Source organism: Giraffa tippelskirchi, chromosome 4, assembly GCF_054371585.1.
Source record: "Giraffa tippelskirchi isolate mGirTip1 chromosome 4, T2T-mGirTip1v1.2.pri, whole genome shotgun sequence".
Lineage (NCBI taxonomy): Eukaryota > Metazoa > Chordata > Mammalia > Artiodactyla > Giraffidae > Giraffa > Giraffa tippelskirchi.
Genome location: NC_137278.1, coordinates 161,880,664 through 161,901,196, shown reverse-complemented (window position 1 = coordinate 161,901,196; position 20,533 = coordinate 161,880,664). Strand labels below are relative to the sequence as shown.

The following is a 20,533-nucleotide window of genomic DNA, read 5'->3' as shown; positions in this document are numbered from 1 at the left end:
TGCCTCAGAGACCTTTCCCACTAATGACTGAAGACCAGAAAGAACATTCTCCCACAGATGCTGGACTGAGTCCCACCCCTGGGCCCAACTCCTCCACGTGCATGCATGCGTGCTAAGTAGCTTCAGTGTGTCCGACTCTGTGTGACCCTATGTACTGTAGCCTGCCAGGCTCCTCTGTCCGCGGGATTCTCCAGGAAGGAATACTGGAGTGGGTTGCCCGACCCAGGGATTGAACCCGTGTCTCCTCCTCTGCTGGCAGACAGGTTCTTTACCACTAGCACCACCTGGGAAGCCCAATCCCTCCACAATGCTATGTAATTCTGGAATTCAGGGGAAACCTCAGAAAAATTCAGTAGAATCATCCTGAGTTAATGAAATGAGGTTTCCACCAGGGCTTGAAATTGGATTAAACCCAGTTACACAACAGAAGAAATATTTTTCTTGCATCCATACCCTGAGTGTCGGGCTCTCTCACTGCACAACTTCCAGTTAATTCTGATGCTGGACTCAACTCTTTTAAAATTAAGGTCAAGGAGAGTTACTGCTCTAGAACAGGAGTCAGCAAATTACAGGCCCATGAGCCAAATTCGGCCCACTGTCTGTTTTTTATTTTCCTGCCTGTTTTTGTAGGCTAAGTAAAGCCACTCTTTCATGGCTGAGTTTGCCAAGTTGTATAATTGCAACAAAGACCGCTACAGTGCAAAGCCTACTGTATTTGCTATCCATCTCTTTACAGAAAAAAAATTGCCAACTCCTGATATAGAACATGGGCCCTGCCTGGCTCTGTCTCATTTCCTGTCTTGCACTCTTGTCCTTTTGCTGTCATCACGGGGGCAAAGTCTCATATTAAAATCAATGGAAAAGCTCTGCCTTTCTCTGCTCTTACAAATGTATCCAGGTTTAGATCCAGCTTTTCCTCCCTGAACAGCCCCGAGAATCAGTCCTTAGACCAGACTTCTGTACCCTTGTCTCCTGACCCTGCACTTGCCTACCAGCCTCCCAGCTCTGACTTTTCTTCTGTATCCTTTGTGGGCTTCTCATCCCTTCTGCTTTTGGAGTCGCTCTTTCTTATGGTTGTCCACAGCACTCTGGTCTTCCTCTACTCACTCCACCACAGCTGAGAATCCTTCTGAGGAGAACCAGATTTCACGCCAGCCTTCACCTGTAAGGGGGTGAACTGGTCCAGGTTACTGACCTCAGGGTTTTATTCCCTTGGCTTGGATAATACCAATATCTCAATGCCTAAATGGAGCACTTGATTCTCTTCCTTTGGCCACCAAGTTAGTCAATGTTGGCTTGAACAAACAGCTCAAAGAGCAGTAATAGAGGCTCTGGAGTCAGCTTTAGAAGCAGGAGATTTTGAGGCTATGTTCCTTCTTATCCAGGAAGTGATGAGCATGGATTTTCATTATGTCATTCCAAAAAACCACTTACTCCACATTTACTACAAACCAGACATTGTGTTAGATGCTATGAGGTGTAGCAAAGCTGAAGAAGACATAATCTACGTCTTCAAAGAATTTACATGTTCTTTTTATTCATATGGACTTGACTCTCCACAAAAAGGATAAAAGTATTTTGAAGGCCATAAAAGAATCTTAAAAATTTTCTTTATAGATCTGTCTTAATTTTTTAATTTGGGGTATAAATACTGCTTTTGGGAAAAAAAAAATCTCATGAAGTCACACCAAGTTTTAGACAACATGATCATCTGAACTTTCAAAAGTTTGAAATGTCCACAAACATTCTGTAGCTGGGTCATTTGTTTATTTTTGTGGCAATCACTGGCATCTGGAAACACTAAATTGGCATACCATTCAACAGATTCTACTCAAGGGATAGTTCTTAATCAGCTTTTGATGACCTAGAAGCTAACACAGTAGCATCCCATAAATACTTGTTGAATGAACAGATTAAAAAATAAACAGGTGAACCTACTAGTCCACTAGGTTCTTCCTCTGAAATTTTACAAATTTATCATTTGTGCCCTCATTAGGAGAATGACCACATAGGGATTCATACTGAGTCATTTTCATGTTTCATATGTTGTATTTCCATCCTACATGGATTGCAATTTTATTGATTCCCCTACAGCACTGCTATGTCCCTGCTAAGTGAAATATTTGTTGAATATCTGCTATTCCTTTTTGTTTCCTTCTGTTTGCCTTCCTCTGTCTCTTTCTCAATTAACTAGAGTACATGAAAATGTAGTTTTAAATATTTACTAAATAAAGTCTTATTCTCCCTGACCTTAATTTTAAGACAGAGGAGTTCAGCAATGTCTCTTTCTTAAAAAGACAATAAAAACAAACAAAACCCACAATCATCAATTCCTTCTAACTGTATGTGAGGTTGCGAATAGGGAAAAGGTTACTTATATACAAGCTAAATACTCTAATAAGATCTTCCTAGAAACCTATGACATCCCAATGAAGGTGAGGAGATAAGGAGGATAAGCAGAAGAGAAATGGGAAGTTATTTGGGAAAAGGAAAGAATCCAGTTTGAGGGATTTCTACCACAAATATAGAAAAAACGTAGTAAGGAGAAAACTGCCAACCAAAAGATGTTTACCTTTACATCCCTCACAGGTCAGGGCGTTATAGTGATATCCAGAAGCTCTGTCTCCACAAACAACGCATAGCTCATCCCCTTTTATTCTCCCTGCCGATGCTCCCAGTCGGGCCTTCTTTGTTACAGGAATCTCCACTACCTCAGTCTCTCCCTGATAGAGAGTCTCAGCAGGCATTCGCCTGAGTTCATATATTCCAGGAGAGTACCACTCTTCAGGCTGCTGGGGATAGAAACCCACATTGGAATAATAGGAAGAAGAGGAAATCTGTGGTTGAACTTGGGGAAACTGAACGTTGTTGTATTCTGAGTATGGTTCCACTTCTAGATTCTGTCCCAGAGGACCTGCCACTTGTTCTGTAAGTACACCTGAAAAAAAGTCACAACAAAACTGGAATTGATATCATCATTCTATAAATAAGAGGCAGTTTAGCATATGGTTAGGAGTACAGGCTCTAAGGAAAGACTGAAATATTTAAATATTTACATTAAAATTTTAACATAAAAATTAATTTTACAGTAAGAAAAACTATTAAAAGATTAAATGACAAAATTAAAAGCTCAGAAAGATATTTGCAACATAGAGAACAGACAAAACACTCATATCATTAATATATAAAGAGCTTTTGCAAATCAATAAGAAAATATTCAACATGGAAAAAAGGAAAACATACAAGGATGCTTAAAAGAAAAACAAAAAGGAAAGTTGGAAAACATTCAACAATTCATAGTAAAAAAAGATAACAGGTAAACATACAAATGCTGTCTTTTGTCATTTCTGTCTCATGAAATCCTATGAAGTGGGTAATAGTATTATCCTCACTTACAACTGAGTATTCCAAGGTCAAGAATAGTTAGGCAACTTTACTCCTACACACCTAAGTAGCTGAGATTTGAACTTTGAGTCTGACTTCAAAGCCCATGTGCTGAATTGCTCCTCTCTGGGATGATTTCAAATGTGTGATGCTTTAAAGAATGATGGTAAAGATTTTCTCTTCCTTCTTTTATACTTGAGTTTACTATTCCCTTCAGTGCCTCCATTTTAGGTAACCTATAACTAGGCCTGCAAGACTATGAATCATCCTACTATTTCTTTCTTTCTCAGCCATTTCCCATGTTCTGACTTCGTATTCCTTGAGTGTGCCTTGCTACTTCCAGACTCAAAACCTCTCCCACATGCTGCTTCCTGAGCCTGGAACCTTCCTCCACACAGCTATCCCTTCCAAGAGCATCATCTCACTATTCTCCACTTATCTTTAAATTTCCCATTAAGTATAGCTTCTCTTGGGAAGTATTCCTTGACCCTGGGTTCTAGGAGCCTTGGTTCTGAACCTAGTTATATGGTACTGACTATTCTGCCTAGGCCTCCCTTATCTGTAAAGAGAAGACTCCATGCTTCATGATATTATAGTTCCTCTTTATATCAAAAACCTGTATAAGTTTATGACCAACAGTTTATGGGCATTACAATTAACAGCATTTCTACAATGAAAACATGTCTGTTAAATATTAGTTGGAAAAAACAAAGCTTTCTGCATTGACCCAGGAAATGACTAATGGAACACAAGGTATACAGTATCTGTGTGAAATCAACTTTGTTTCTTTCGTGCCTAACTTGTCTATATAAAACCAGCACTGAGTCAGTATATCTGATAGTCAAACAGTTTTGGCAATGGTGCTTTGTCTTATGACCACAAAATGGAAGAATATAAAAATATGGAATTATTTCAAAAAAGAGATAAGCAAAATTTTGATCTATTTAGTAGCTAAATATGATTAAAATTCCTGGAGTGAATACAATTGAAAATAGTTAAAAGCATTAAAACCATTAGTTTCACCTAGATTTATCCTCCAACCCATCTTACTCCTACTCAACTCCCCATATCCACCCCCAGCCTCAGATTCTCTCCATCTACAGGTCCAGTAAGGTTAAGCAACTTGCCTGAAGTCACATAATCAATTAAAGACAGAATGTTGATTCTCTAGAATATAAAGAAATGTATAGTTGTTTTCTCTTCAAAATTCCAAGATCTCTGAGAATTCTTGCAATAAATCTTCTACAAATCAAGAGACACCATGGAGTTCCAACTCAAGTCAAATCATGTTATCAGTATCATATCAATCTCTGGAATCATTTCAAATTAAAATGGAAAGCTTTCACAAAGACATCAATTCTACTATATGAAATTAATAAACAGGGTAAGAATATGATATCAATACACACAGTATTATTAAATAACGCCTTTATTCCCAAAGCACATCCACTTACAGTATTTCATAGTGTTCCCACAAACTCCCCAGAGTAGAGACAATAAATATGCAGGCAACTTACAACTTAAAAAAAAAAAAAATTCAGCATGAACACCATGCTCCAAAATAGTGGAACAAGAAGAGCTTCCATGAACTGACTATAAGATCTTAAACAACTGCCTAACATTTTTCTGTTTTCTTCTGTAAAATGAGGGTACTAACAACCAGCCTTCCTATCTCATAAGGTAGTATTGAGTATAAGATACAGTTTCTGAGAAAAAGTTTTTGATAAGTTAAACACCATAAAAAGGCATGTTTGTTTCCTAAAGAACCCAGCAAAATCTTGATTCTAATGATAGTTAATTGACAGTTAATTAGTAAATATCAATACACATTAATCTGTTTTGATATGTTATTTATCTTTTAAATAAGACATATATATATATATACATATATATCTTACAATTTGCTAAACACAGAACTAGATTCTGAGAATAAAACAATGAACAAGATAGAAAAGAGACAGAAGAGGCCCCCGACTTTCTCTAGTTTATGTGCTTGGGGTGGGGAGGGGTGAAGGTATGTCAAGGGCTGGGATAAAACCAAGTAAATGAATACAGAATTTTCTGACAGAGCATAAGAGGGCAAAGGTAGGTCAACTTTAGAGTGTACTTTCTGAAAAGGTAAATTTATTTCTGCTTTAATACAATTTATGAATGATTTCTTTAAGAATCAGTTTATCAAGAAATAGGAGAATTTGGATTTCTTTATAAGAGGAAATTCACTGTGGGAGTTTAGGGAAAAGTTCTTAAATGGGAACAGTTGAATGGACTCCAGGACAGCCTGAGACCCCCTGTAAAGGGAAGAAAATTTTTCTGGGTAGAGAGTCATTTAGTAGCATTTAATAGTTTCTCTAAAGGAGTAGACCAAAGGGAAATTTCCGAGACGGAAGCCCTCTATAGCTTTCAATGTGTTAGCTGCTAACCATGTGGAATAGTGAACATTTGAAACATGGCTAGTGATAATGAGGAAATGAATTTTTCATTTTCTATAACTTTAAATAATTAAAATTTAAAATAGCCACATGTAGCTAATGATGGCCATATCCAACAGCACAGCTCTAAGGAGTTTGTGACCAGAACCACTGGGTACCCAGATGGGAGAATCAGGCTCATGTGAGAAGGATGGCGCTTTTTCTTGAACCTATAGTTAATTGCTGATGAGCCCAATAAAGGGTTCAGATTATATCCAGTTTTTCTCCCTGGCACAATGCTGACTCTGGTAAATGTTTCATGAATGTTCGTTGAAATGTTTCATGAATGTGAAAACTGCCTTCTTGTCCTTTCTTTATTTCCTAACCCATGGTTCCTCAAATAGATGATACGACTTGCTTTGTGAAGTTGTTTGCCGTTCCTGGTGCCAGGCCTTTGTGATGCTGCTGCCTCTTCCTACCAAGTTTGTCAACCCATCACCTGCTCTGTGGAGCCTGACCCAGTTTCCCTAGGTAGAATTACCTCTCCTCCCCTCTGCACACACTGATACTGCACACTCAGAAGCATGTACCATTGCTTCTGTTGACTTACAGATTCATGTTTCATGCTATATCATTTAAGGTGGCAGAACATATGCATTACAAGCATCCTGCCGTGCAGACAAATCTGGATTCAGTTTACCTGCAACATGCTAGATGTATGAACTTGGGAAACACACTGAACTTCTTTAAGCTTCTATTCCTTTCTTATAAAGCTGAGATAATATAATACACTACTATGTATAAAATAGATTAACTAGTGAGAACATACTGTATAGCACAGGGAACTCTACTCAATGCTCTGTGGTGACCTAAATGGGAAGGATATCCAAAAAAAAAGAGAGAGAAATATGTATACGTATAGCTGATTCACAATGCTATACAGCATTGTAAAACAACTATATGCCAATAAAAATTAATTTTAAAAAGGATAGGACAATATAGTAATTGAAACAAAATAAAGTACCTAGATGAAAGGTTAAAGATAACCTAAGAAAAAGAATGTAAACTGCCCAGTGCCTGACTAAGCATAAACATTCAATACATTTTTGCTATTGTTGTGGTTAGTCTGTGGACTTTTGGGGAATACATTAGATTACTATATATTATATTCCCTTTTTTCCTTCATTTGTGGCACCTTATACAGTGCCTGACACAGTTTAAATCTTTAATAAATGTTTATTAAATTGAAATGATGGGAAATTTGCTTCTCCAGCCTTCTATCTACTTTCCATTTCTAAATACAGTCTCAGTCATTTTTAAACAACACATTTAACCAAAATAACATGCTGCGAAGTCTACAATCAGAAATATGTTCAAAATTATAATTATTGTAAAAATGATGAGTTTCTCTAGCTGTAAATTCAAAAGGTAAGATTCTATTTTGAAAAAAATATGAAAATAGACAATATTATTTATACTATTATATTTTAAGTATAATCTATACTTTAGTTCAGAGAAAACAAACATACTGGGCTTAATGTTGAACTCTTTACTCATCTGATTTTCCATTCACTATTGGGAGAAACCTGTTGTGAAACTATTTCAATAAATTTTTTGGATCTCTTTTTATTTTTCTCACCACAACCCACAGTTTGAAATAAATCTTATATCATGATCCCTATACACACTTATACATATATATAAATAATCTGAAACAAAATTTCCATGAAATAACACTTATCCTTACCCCTGACTGCACTCTGATATTTATACTGTACTTATTCAATTCTAAATTTTTAATGCTGGTCACAAGTCACAGAAGAGATGTCATGACCCACTAGGATCTAAGACTTGCCATTTTAAAAACAATGCATTAAACAATGTAGTTTAAAATGTTTTTTCAAGTGTCCAAGGGCATTAATACTTTAACTGCTTAGTGTTTAACTTGGAAGAACTATGCTACTTTGACACAATATGCAGTGAAGAATTGTAGGGAAAACATACTTAGATTTAATCTCTGTGAGATACTCACCTACTTTGAACCCTACAAAAATCACCCCAGCCAGCTTTTCACCCCAGTCTTCTGGTTCTGACTGAGCCATCTTTGATGGAGCTCTGTTGCTGAAATATCGAGCAAAAGTCCCCCATGTCTCCTCAGTCCATTGGCAGAAGCTACACCGTGAGCAGCTGTGAACACTCTCTTACCTTTAGCGGGCTTCACGCTCATCACTTCCATGGCGAATCCTGAAGACGTGTGGCTGTGACAAGGACTGATTTGAACTGGATTTTCTAACTCCTGAAACTGCATTACCATTCTTAGCTTACTCACAGCAACTGAAAATGAGACTAGGTGAGGAGTGACAGAGGCCAGAGGTTGTGTGGTTTACTCATTAACTTCATTACTGAGCAGAATATTTGTAAATGTTTATGAGAAAAGTCCTCGATGCCAAATTGCCTAGTAAGCTGGAAACCAGCCTCTTAGATAAACATTTTGGGGGAGCATGTTCCAATTTAGGAATTTTCAGAGGATAGATTTTGGTTCAGTGGCTCTAAAAGTGGATTCGAGGGTCTAGTGCCATGTTCTATGTTTTGGCATTTGTTCCTCTCAAAAGGGTACAGAATGGTATAATTCTGTAACGTCAGGAAACACGAAAGCATAATACTGAACAGTGTGAGGCCAATTAATCTGGGTTTATACCCGGTGTTATGGGTAGAACTGCGTCCCCTCCCCACAGTTAGTATGTGGAAGTTCTAACTCCCAGCAACACTGTTTGGAGACAGGGTCTTTATAGAGGTAACCAAGTTAAAATGAAGTCATTAGATTGGTTCCTAATCCCATATGACTGGTGTCCTTATGCAAATAGGAAATCTGTATTTCAGACACAGAAGCTCAAAGAAAAGGCAATGCAAAAGACACAGAGAAACATCATCTATAAGCTAAGAAGAGAGGCCAGAAACAGATCCATCCATTTCAGCCTTCAGAAAGAGCCAGCTCAGCCTTGATTTTGAACTTCTAGCCTCCAAACTGGTACAACAATACATCTGTCATTTAAGCCACCCAATATGTGGTATTTTATTACAGCAGCCTTAGCAAACTAATACATGCAGGCTCCCTTGGCACTCACTAGCTCTATGGCAAACTACTGCCTCAATTTCCTCGTCTGCAGAATGGGACTGATAATCACACAACATCAGAGAGTTATTATGAGGATTAAATAAAATAATATTTATTAAATGCTTAGCACACTGGGTGGCTACCCATCATCATTATATTGACATTTTAATTATTTAGCCTTGGACTCACATTGTAGGGTGGTTTGCTTCCTGAGTAAGAACAATTTCTGTGGCATAACCTGTGGATACTAAGCTTGTGACTGCGGGTTATTTTTTGGAAGGGAGGGCTTTAGAATAGGACTCAGTAGTTCTGGGGTTCAGCTCAGGGATAATGCAACCAAACATATCAACAGATGGTAAAAAGATAGATAATAATTCCTGCCCTACTTCCCTCATGGACCTGTTGTGAAGATATGACATAATAAATATGAAACCAGTTTTAAAAGGCAAACATGATCTATATAAACATAATAATCACTGCTAAGCCATTTCTAAAACCTTTACAGGTTTACAAAGTGGCTGTTTATGCATTCGGCTTCACTGATGGCTCAGACGGTAAAGAATCTGCCTGCAATGCAGGAGACCCAGGTTCAATCTCTGGTTGGGAAGATCCCCTGGAGGAGGGCATGGCAACCCACTCCAGTATTCTTGCCTGGAGAATCCTCATAGACAGAGGTGACTGGCAGGCTACAGTTCATGGGGTCGCAAAGAGTCACACGACTGAGTGACTAAGCACACACACACACACACACACACACACACACACACACACACACACACACACACACACACACACACACACACACACACACACACACACACACACACACACACACACACACACACACACACACACATTATCTCACCTGATTCTTACTTGCACACCTTGAGGAAGGTATTATTTCTGATGCCAACTATCTTTTACCTTGTTTTGCAGACTTGGAAAGGCAATTCAGTGAAGTTATGTGATTTGTCTTAAGTTACCCAGCTATTAAGGGATGAAACTAAGGCTCTAACCCAGGTCTTCTCACTCAAAGCCTTGCAGTGGAAAAGCTAAAGCACACCTCCCCTCATTGCCAGGAAAGAGTTATGGTTCCTGGGTGTATTTCAGTTTGGATTGCTCAACCAAGAATCACCATTTGCAAAGATGTTTTCAATCCTCAAAATACATTTTTCCCCGAAGGTGTGTGCTGTTTGAAACAGTAGCCATTGTCCATATATGGCTACTTAGATTTAAATTCAGTTCAGTCGCTCAGTCGTGTCTGACTCTTTGCAACCCCATGGACTGCAGCACACCAGGCCTCCCTGTCCATCACCAACTCCCAGAGTTTAAATTAATTTAAATTAAATAAAATTAGAATTAATTCCTTAGTTACACTAGTCCCATTTTTAAGTGATCAGTAGCCACATGTAGTTAGTGGTTACTGCATTAGACAAAGTAAACTTACAACATTTTTTATCACAACAGAAGATTCTACTAGATAGCACTGTTGTAGATGGTACTTGGGAGCAATGTGAATGATATGCCAGTTGTGCCAAATGGGGGCATTAGCTATGATGCCATAAAAAAGGGAAGTCCCAGAGCAAACTCTAGCAATGATTTTCTGAGAACTATCCTTGAGAAGAGACTTGACCAACAGATTTGAGTGATATAGTCCCACTGGAAAGATCTTCTCCACTGAGAAGGTGAACAGGAATGTTCTCTTAGCCTGAATCCTTAATCATTCAATTCTGATTTCCTGGTCTGGACTATACTTTGGTTGTCTACTCATTTTCTATGGAATCTTAGCAGATTATTTAACATCATTAGATCTCTATTTTCTCATCATCAAAAGGGGAATAGTAATGGTATATACCCTATAAAAGTGTTATGAGAATTAATATTAATGGCAAATAGAGTATTTACAATGTGCCAGGCATTCCTCTGAGAATTCTTTAAATGAGATGAGTAACTCACACAAAGTTAAGTAATCTGCCTATGACCTCATACCAGTGATATGGGACTGGCACAGATGGGACTGAATGCAGAATCTACTAACCAATCTAAAATGTACTTCGCATGATGCCTGACATACAGAAAGGGCTCAAGAAATGGCAGTGGTTATGATCACATTTTTCTTTTTTAATCACTGTAAATGTATAAATTTGAAGCCTGATTTCATAGTCAACCTTTCTCAGTTTGGTTATCCTGAGAGTCCTTGAGACCTGTTTCTTAGCCTGCAAGGTTGAGAGCCAGGCCCTGGATGGTAGTGGATTCACCAACTAGCTGATCAGCCGGTACCTCACTGCATATCTCTTCCAAATGATGCTGCTGCTGCTGCTGCTGCTAAGTCACTTCAGTCATGTCCGACTCTGTGCGACCCCATAGACGGCAGCCCACCAGGCTCCGCCGTCCCTGGGATTCTCCAGGCAAGAACACTGGAGTGGGTTGCCAGTTCTTTCTCCAATGCATGAAAGTGAAAAGTGAAAGTGAAGTCACTCAGTTGTGTCCGACTCTTCGCAATCCCATGGACTGCAGCCTACCAGGCTCCTCCGTCCATGGGATTTTCCAGGCAGGAGTACTGGAGTGGGGTGCCATTGCCTTCTTCGCCAAATGATGCATGCCCTATCTAAAAGAAGCCGTAATTTCTTTTGTAATAGGGAAAGGTTCTACTGATATTTATTTTCCTTCTCCACAACAGTGCCAGATCTGAGACTCCTGGGAGAGCAAAAACCAAAGCCACAGTAAATTAATAAAAATCCTAGAGACTGCTTCAATCTGTGGAAGAGATATAAGTAATAAAAGGTAGTAACAAAATATTTAAATAAGGCTAAAGCAAAGCTCCATTTTGTCTGAGACAATGGTATCTTTCCATCTTCTGGAAACTTTCAGCTTTGATTTGCCCACCAGGTCAGAACTACACTGACTTGTGTTAAACTCAGTGAGATGGAAAAAGACTTGAAATCAAATGTCAGAAATATTATACAACATTGCATCTCAAGACCTTTAATTGTATTTAAAACCATCTGGCTGGTTCTGCAACATCTGAAAGTTTCTTTTAATTTAAGCAAAAGACATAGGCAAGAACCAGATTTCAATAAAAATAAAGCTACACAGAGAAAATGAACATCAACAGCTGAGAAAAGCATAACGTAATGAGAAGTAGCTAAAGGAAATGAAGTGTAAGTGGAGAGGATTATTTAGGATCTGACCTCCTGTGACTTGCTGGACCTCATTCATAATGGGGCTTTGGAAACACTGTTAGAAACGATAATAAAAGTAATACAAAAATGTAGATTCCATAGCTGTTGTTAACAATGCTATAACGCCAACATGAGATAGAACATGTTTTTTTTCCTTAGAGCACCCAGAAATTTAGCTTGATACTGTTGGTTTCTGTTGGCTCCTTGAAAATTCTTAGCACTCAACAATGTTAAGATCAACAGAATGTCCTCCATTTAATAAGTAGGGTGGTGCTTATCATTCCAACAGTTTAAATAGTAACAACTACATTTCAAACCCTGGAGGAGCTATACTGCTTTATGATGCCTTCAGATTTACAGGACACTTTCCCACACAGTCATTCAATCCTCCAACAAGCAGTGAAATGTTATTATTAACCCCCATTTATAGGGGAGAAAACTGAAGTTCAGAGTCTCAACTGCCTCTGAGACTTTATTTCTTTCAATTTCATCACTTATTTCCACTCACATTCATTGAACTTTTCCCGGTAACACCGAGCTAAAGGAACTGGATTCATTGTACTTGAAATATTTGGTATGGGAACATAAGATTTGCAGTGATGTGGATGAACCTACAGTCTGCCATACAGAGTGAAGTAAGTCAGAAAGAGAAAAACAAATCTTGTATATTAGCACATATACATGGAATTCTAGGATAACTGTACTGATTAATCTACTTGCCGGGCAGGAATGGAGAGGCAGATATACAAAATGCACATGTGGACACAAGTTGGGGAAGGACAGGGTAGGATGAATTGGGAGAGCAGCACTGACATATATATGCTACCATATGCAAAATAGATGGCTATTTTGGAATCTGCTATCTATATAACACAGAGAGCTCAGCTCAGTGTTCTGTGATGATCTAGAGGGGGTGGGGTGGGGTGGGGAGTGGGTTAGAAGGAGGTCCAAGAGGGAGGGGATATATGTATGCATATAGCTGACTCACTTTGTTGTACTGCAGAAATTAACACAACATTGTAAAGCAATTACACTCCAATAAAAAAAGATTGTACCTTTTCTTGCTTATTCTGTGTTATTATAAGAATGGTTTTCTATTTTCTGAGTCTTTCAAATTCTGTGATTTTTTTCTTTAGTTCTTAAACCACAATTTGCTAAAAGAAGACAGATTTTAATTGACATGTCACATTCTACCCTATTCATTATGTCACACCATGGGAAGCTGTGGACTTTGTCATTATTACCTTTTATTATGTACTAATTGCATAAGACTCTGCCTTCTTCATTCATCAGAGAAGTCTTTCTTAACCACTCAAATTAATCTTTGACCAAGTTTCCTGGCTTTCCAACTGATTCGGTATCAGGGGGGGATCCCATTAGCACTGTGTGGCAGCCCCTCTGGTGATGGTGCACACCCTTGGCCCACTTCTCATTTCAGCAGGGGATCATGTACAAGTTCGGACTCACTTCACACTGGCACCCTGTCATTTCAAGAGCAAGCTGCACATCTCTGCTTTTTGCCCAGAGCTTCTCCAAGGCCACAGGAGACCACATGGCTTGATTCCACTGGGAGTAGCAAAAGCACGGCCCAGAAGTGCAGGGACATTAATGCCCCCGGAGTGACCCTCAACCAAGGGAGCCAGAGGTCAGTTAATAACTTCTCCAGTGCCTGGTGTCTTGGTGAACAATTCTCTCTGCTTCTCCCAGTGCAACCAAGCTCCCCTTGCCCATAGCAGTGATCTCTATAATTCACCTTGTCTTGGTTTTTCCTCCTTTCCTATCACCCCAGTCCTTGGCTTCTGCTCCCTAGGATCATCTCTCACATAAAGTCTGCACACAATCCTTGCTTCAGGCTCTGCTTTTCAGGGTAACAATTTATATAGATGGAAAGGCTTCCCCTTCTCCTTAAGCAAAGCCTTCTAGAGGGGCCCACAGTCCTCTCTGGAAGCAGCTGAAAGGCCTCATTCACGAGGTCATTAGTGTATCCACAGTCCATTAGTGAGTGCTCATCAGTATTTGTTGAGTAACATTTACGTCACTTTCTCAATGTCTTAAATTAAATGTCAATGTCTTGGGATTTAATTATGGCTTTTTGGGTGACTTGAAGGAAGGGGGACCATGCCCAGGACCACCTTAAAAGTCACATCATATGTCAGGTGAGTACCACTGAGTCCAAGTTGCCACTTCCTGACACAATGACTGTAGAGATTTGTGGACTTGAATGCTAGTTCTAGGTGTCCTAGAATTCCCAGCCTAATAATCTCCTTTCACCAATGTTGATTAATGGAAATATGGGGTCCAGAGCCAGTTCTCTAGACTCTTTCAATTTCCCTCAATAAAAATGAGAAGACAAGGCCCTTCTCCAAGTCATTCTAGACTTTGGACCTTTGCATTTGCATTTCCTTTACCCAGAATACTTCTTCAGATTAAGACTGTTTTTTTTAGCTCAGTTGTCAGCTCCTCAGAGGCCTCCCCTGACCACACAAGTTAGAGCGGCCTCCTTCTTCCAGTTGCTACGACGTCACCCTCTTTTGTTGTTTCCATAGCACTCACCACTACCTGATATTATTTCATTTATTTATTCCTTTGTCTGTTTCTTGAGAGTTTACTCTCCACTAGGATCTTGCCTGTCTTATTTCCTGCTTTATTCCAACATCCAGCATATGGTCAGTGTTCAATGTCTAGATGGAAGAAATTACAGCCATCCATATGCAATACCATAAACTTCAGTTGCTCTTGCTATAACAACACGATGGCTGGTTTTCATTACACAGTTAGACCATAGGAAAAGAGTCCAGCTCTCCAGTTAGCTGAGCCTGAGTTAAACTTTGAATTTTGCGCACATCTCAAGATCTACAAGTGGTGACTTAGGTACTGTGGGCTACTCATCCATGAGCCACAGTCTTTTCCTTGGTGCTCTGTACCCTAGGCTCAGAGTGGGAGGTCCAGAGAATCCATCAGTGTCATCAAGACACAAAAGAAGATGGGCAGGAAGAATAACAAAATGCTCCTCATCCTCCCCTTTGGCAGACTTTGCTTAGGTACGTTGAACAGAGTGAGACGGAGGCCCCGAGGGAAAGGTATGGGGTGGGGGTGGGGGAACTTTAGACCAGGCTCTAGAACTTAATAGAGAAGATTGAAGGAAACTTCTCCAACTCAGAATAACAGCCCTGCATTGCAGCTTATGCATTTTGTGCTATGTATTCTAAGAAACATTACAAAAAGTGTTAGGAAACTGGATAAGGATGTGGTACTGCAAAGGAGAGATGAGGAAAGAACACCACTGAAAGAAAGCATGAACCACAATGCTTCCATAGAAATCATTTTCAGATGTTTCTAACTTGACAGCTCCTTCACAACTTTTTCTCTATCTACTTACCTCTTTTTCACCTCACCACCACTGAGGTCAGCTTTCAATCTGATGAGCTTGCTTAAAGTGGACTAGTTTGTAAGAAAAATCTTAACAGTTTCCTCTTAATGTATATACAAATTAAAGCTGGATGGATTTGTTTAATAATGATGACATCAGAGTTTAGATTTAGAGATCTTAACATGCAGTCATAAAATTTCAGAGCAGGAAATGGAGCCTATATGTGAAAAAAATCATCTCAAGTGCAAATTTCCTTAGTCTATGATCTGCACCTACAGTCCTAATCATCCTATGAGTTCTGATGAGTAGATAAAATATTATAAAGATATCTATACATTATATTTTTAAGAACCCATAGAAGGGTAGGCTGGAAGCAAATGGAGGTCTATGTCCCATGCCCTTGACTGTATCCATAGGATGAAGAAAAGCCAACTGGAAGGAATAAGATGCAGCAAGTGTGTTTGAGAACTGGCATTTCATATATAATGACTGCTGCTTTTAGTTCTCTGAGAGTTGCTGATAAACATCTTTCCCTCTTATTTTTTGATTCTTATATATTAAGTAGATACTAGGATTAATAAAATATAGTCACTGCCCTTAGATGCTCTTAAACTGAATGGGGGCAGGTAGACATGTAAAGAGATAATAATGACCCCTCCTTGGAAATGACCTGATAAACCACTGCACACTAATGCTAATGACTAGCAGGTAAAGTATAAGCTATTGATTAATATCTTTCAGGGATTTCTCCAACCAAATAGGGGATGGTGCCTTAAAACATTGAATTTTGTGTAACTTCAAGTGTTTGCATTCTCACTATCATCATCGATCATGGTTCATATTTTAATATAGTGTAAAAAACTGAGAGCATCCAAGCCTCCCAGCAGAGTTACAAAGCAGAAGGGAACTATTTTAAGAGTGGCAGAAAGCTGCTCTACCCCACCCAAAATACTGCCCCTGACAACATTTTGCTGATGTTCTCAATTCAAACTCTTTATAATGAGGTGTTTTTTTAATAAATGCATAAAGTGGAGCAGTAGATCATTTTATGGTATCATCTAGTTACAGATCTACTGAAAACAACTTAGTACAATTTGTGCTCAATCCAGTTTAAATGACTAATCCTGACACTGTGCCATATCTCCCCCGGTACCGGAAGAAGGGTGGAAAGGGAACGTAGCACAGAGCTATAATCCAAGTAACCTCAGCCTTTAATAGGTATAATATTAAACCATAAGAATCATGATTTCATACTTTAGTACATGCTATAATAATATTAGAATTAGCCCTAGACAGGAATATATTTCTACTCCCAGCTCTGTTAATTATCTAGCCTCATGGCCTTGGACAAGCCACAAAACTCTCTGACTCTTGCAGTTCTCATCTATAAAAAAGAAGACTATTAGGTTCAGTGAATCCAAGGTCTGATCTATCTCTAATCTTGCAGAGTAGCTAATGTCTAAGGAGTACTCGGAACAAAAAAAATTTTTGGACTCTCTCTGGACTTATCAGTTAGGTTTTTTTCCTTTTGTATGTCCAAATTGCAGTTTGATTTTTACTAATATTCGAATGAACTTGACAACTTACCAAATAAATTGTCAGAAAGAGAAAATTCATCTGTGGCAGGTAAGTGGGAGTGTTCAATGAGATTCATTTTTGATCCTATCCAAACTTTTCTATTTGAGAATGTATTACCTTCGTTATGGTGGTCTTCAAAAAAATCCCCTGAAAGGAAAATAAATACATAGTGTGTTGGGGAGGGTGGGGAGATGAGTAAGAAAGAGACAGACAGAGCAAGCTAATTTTAACAAGTTTTAATGTTTAACAAAAGACTCCCTTTGTAGACATTTTATCATAGCTTTTCTTTACCTGTCTTTCATCGATAATTACCATTTTTACACTCATTTGGACTTACAAATATCTAAGATACATGCTTTCAGAATAGGTACTCTCTAATTTATCTGGGAAAACACCACATATTTTCATTTGTTTCAGCCCTTGGTACATTTGGGCAAGATATGATGATATTTTGGATATGTCTATTTTATGTATAGAAAAAACAGAAACAAATATAAAAGCCTTGATTAAAAGTGGGATGAATCAATGATTTATCTTAAATTTTACATAAAGATGAACAGGTCTTTGCAAGAGACAAAAATGATTTCAGACCACTTCCTAACAGAATTTTTCATTTTCTTTTTTTGGCTGTACTTATGCAGCTTATAGGACTTTAGTTGACTAACCAGGGATTGAACTCATACCCTCAACAGTGAAAGCATAGAGTCTTATCAACTGGACCACCGGGAAATTCCTTGGAATTTTCTTAAGTTGAGTAGGCAACATATTAGCAGATAAAACATTCAGAAGATGTTCACCCAAGATCTTTATTTTTGCCTTTTAGAGAAAATTTAAGGGGCTAACATTTTCATTTCCATGGTCTACCTTGTCATGTATTTAATCTAGGGTAAAAGAAGCTATGGCAAGAAGAAAAACAGTGGTAAATCTCACCCAAATGTCTGAAGTTTCATCCTGAGAAGATGTCCAGAGTATATCCAAAAACCCAAGAGATGCGGTGTTCACTTTTACCTATATTTCTAGTTCTTCCTTCCTTCCTTCCAATATGTCTTCTACCCCCTGAAAAAGTAATGAAAAAAGTTGAATAATGACGAGGTATGTTCTCAGAACACTTTTTCCAAGGCCATTTTCTGAGGATGATTTTTAAACTTTTAATCCTGTCTTTACCAAGAAATCATTTCATTTACAGATAACTACTTATATTTACAACTCAGAAAGAGAATACAGGGGGGTTGTTGGGCAAATATTTATTTCATTAGAACTTCCTTACTATTCACAGCTCTCTGTTTCTTCCTTACTCAGCAAAATGTTCCAGATCAAGCAGAAGTGACAGTTTAAGCAGACATCTGGCTGCTGGTAAGGTAGTCCACCAGACTACATTTGTTGTATGCAGTCATTTATTCATGTTTTCAACAAATATTTATCGAGGAGTTATTCTGAACTAATCTCTGTGCTGGATCTTTGAAAATAAAATAACAGGAAAAATATCATCCAAGATCTTTGATATCAAGCTTAATGTTTTCAACAAATATTTATCGAGGAGTTATTCTGAACTAATCTCTGTGCTGGATCTTTGAAAATAAAATAACAGGAAAAATATCATCCAAGATCTTTGATATCAAGCTTAATGAGGAATGCTGCCACTGCTGCCACTGCTGCTGCTGCTGCTGCTAAGTCGCTTCAGTCATGTCTGACCGACTCTGTGCGACTCCATAGACGGCAGCCCACCAGGCTCCCCCATCCCTGGGATTCTCCAGACAAGAACACTGGAGTGGGTTGCCATTTCCTTCTCCAATGCAGGAAAGGGAAAAGGGAAAGTGAAGTCGTTCAGTCGTGTCCGACTCTTAGCGACCCCATGGACTGCAGCCTACCAGGCTCCACCATCCATGGGATTTTCCAGGCAAGAGTACTGGAGTGGGTTGCCAGTGCCTTCTCCATAATGAAGAACAGAGACATTAAAAAACAATCACAGGAATACACAGATGATTACATGTTGTCTTGAAAGCCGCTGATGAAGGCAAAGATGAGGATGCTCTAGTAGGGACCAACCTGTATTAGATTCAAGAGGCCTTCTCACCACCCTGAAGTTAGGAGGGAAAGGGGCGTGAAAAGGAGTCAAAATAGGGAAGTAGCTGGAGGAAAATGTGTGGTTTTGAGGGCAATTTTTAAAGACAAGCAATACTAGGTCACATCTAGAATACACCAGAGAGGCTGAAGAAACGAGAGAGAGCAGCTCCTGAGAAATGATACAAGCTGTGTCCACTGTGGGAACGCAGACATTCCTGAGTCCATCTGGTGAACCACCGGCCTGGCCCTACCAAAGTCTACTGTCCAATAAGCCAAGGGGCATGTTAGGAGAAAACTCATCCTAAAGTCAGAAGGAACCAGGAACCATGATCTTCACCTCAAAGTAAAGCCTCAGTCCTTAGAGGAATGTGTAATCTTCAATGTGGCACAGTGTTTGACCAACCTGTATTAGATTCAAGAGGTCTTCTTGACTCTCTGAGTTAAGAAGGGAGAGAGGTATAGATAAAAATGAGTCTGGAAATACTGAACTATAAGATAGATCTTCCAAAAGAATGCAACAAGGAGGAGAGAGCTCATCTCACTTCCATCCCCACCTTCAAACAGCTCTGCAACATATCATAGTCACAGGAGCTTTGACTCCAAGGGGACTCTGGGCCTTTATGGGGCATCTGTGAAACAGTGGCACCATCTAGGTATCACCATAACCCATGGAAACGTGCCCAGCAGAAGAACTGTGACCACTGGTTGGGCACTGCTTTCCCCCATGAACACAAAAAGTAATGGAAGAAGTGGCCAGAGTAGACTTGATTATGAACAAACATAAAGAGACCCCAGGGCATTCCTAAAACATCTACAGGGAGAGGTAGGCTTTGATAAGGAACTAGAGGTCCTGAGGAATAAACCAGTAAAAGTTCAGTTGTCACTACTGATGGGACTGCATTCATACTCATAAGCTAGCTGCGTGTGTGTGTGTGCTCAGTTGTGCCTGACTCGTTGTAACCCCATGGACTAATAGCCCGCCAGGCTCCTCTGTCCATGGGATTTCTCAGGCAAGAATAATGGAGTGCATAGCCTCTCCCTTCTCCAGGGGATCTTCCCAATCCAGGTATTGAACTTGCATCTCATCCTTGGTAGGCTGAGCCACCGGGGAAGCCTCTGATTAGCTAACAACAGAAATCTCCCAGAATCCAGACAGTTGACCAAGTCTGCTCAAATCAGGTCTGTTGGTTATGATTTCTGAAGGGGGTTCATACAAAGGAAACTCTTTAATTTTTGAAATGGTAACACAAGCACATGGCAAGCAATTCAAACACTACACTGAAAACTAAGTCTTCCTTGAGTTCTGTCACCCTTTTCCCTTACCAGCACCCAGAGCTGGTTTCTTGTGTATCCTTCTCATACTGTACCCACTCTTAGCATAAAGGGCCCCATACCTTAAACTGGAGTCTGGCAAACTACTGCCTGCAGGCCA

At 39.2% G+C, this 20,533-nt stretch overlaps 1 protein-coding gene across 19 annotated transcripts in view; it reads right to left on the bottom strand.

Moving 5' to 3' along the window:
* Window positions 1–20,533, bottom strand: part of NR1H4 (nuclear receptor subfamily 1 group H member 4) — a 136,104-nt gene that overhangs the window by 50,840 nt on the left and 64,731 nt on the right. For 11 of the 19 annotated variants that reach the window (XR_014083435.1, XR_014083436.1, XR_014083434.1 and 8 more), the window contains 3 exons: window positions 17,968–18,093; window positions 17,047–17,184; window positions 2,573–2,938 (listed from right to left, as the gene is read on the bottom strand). Coding sequence is in view for 16 of the 19 variants with exons in the window: in XM_081595470.1 (XP_081451596.1) it covers window positions 2,573–2,938; window positions 17,047–17,113 (433 nt within the window). In the remaining 3 variants the exon portion in view is untranslated. Of the gene's footprint in view, window positions 1–2,572; window positions 2,939–4,511; window positions 4,695–7,997; window positions 8,107–17,046; window positions 17,185–17,967; window positions 18,094–18,304; window positions 18,494–20,533 lie in introns of those variants that run through there. The other 8 variants (XM_081595483.1, XM_081595480.1, XM_081595479.1 and 5 more) reach the window with 5 other exon arrangements.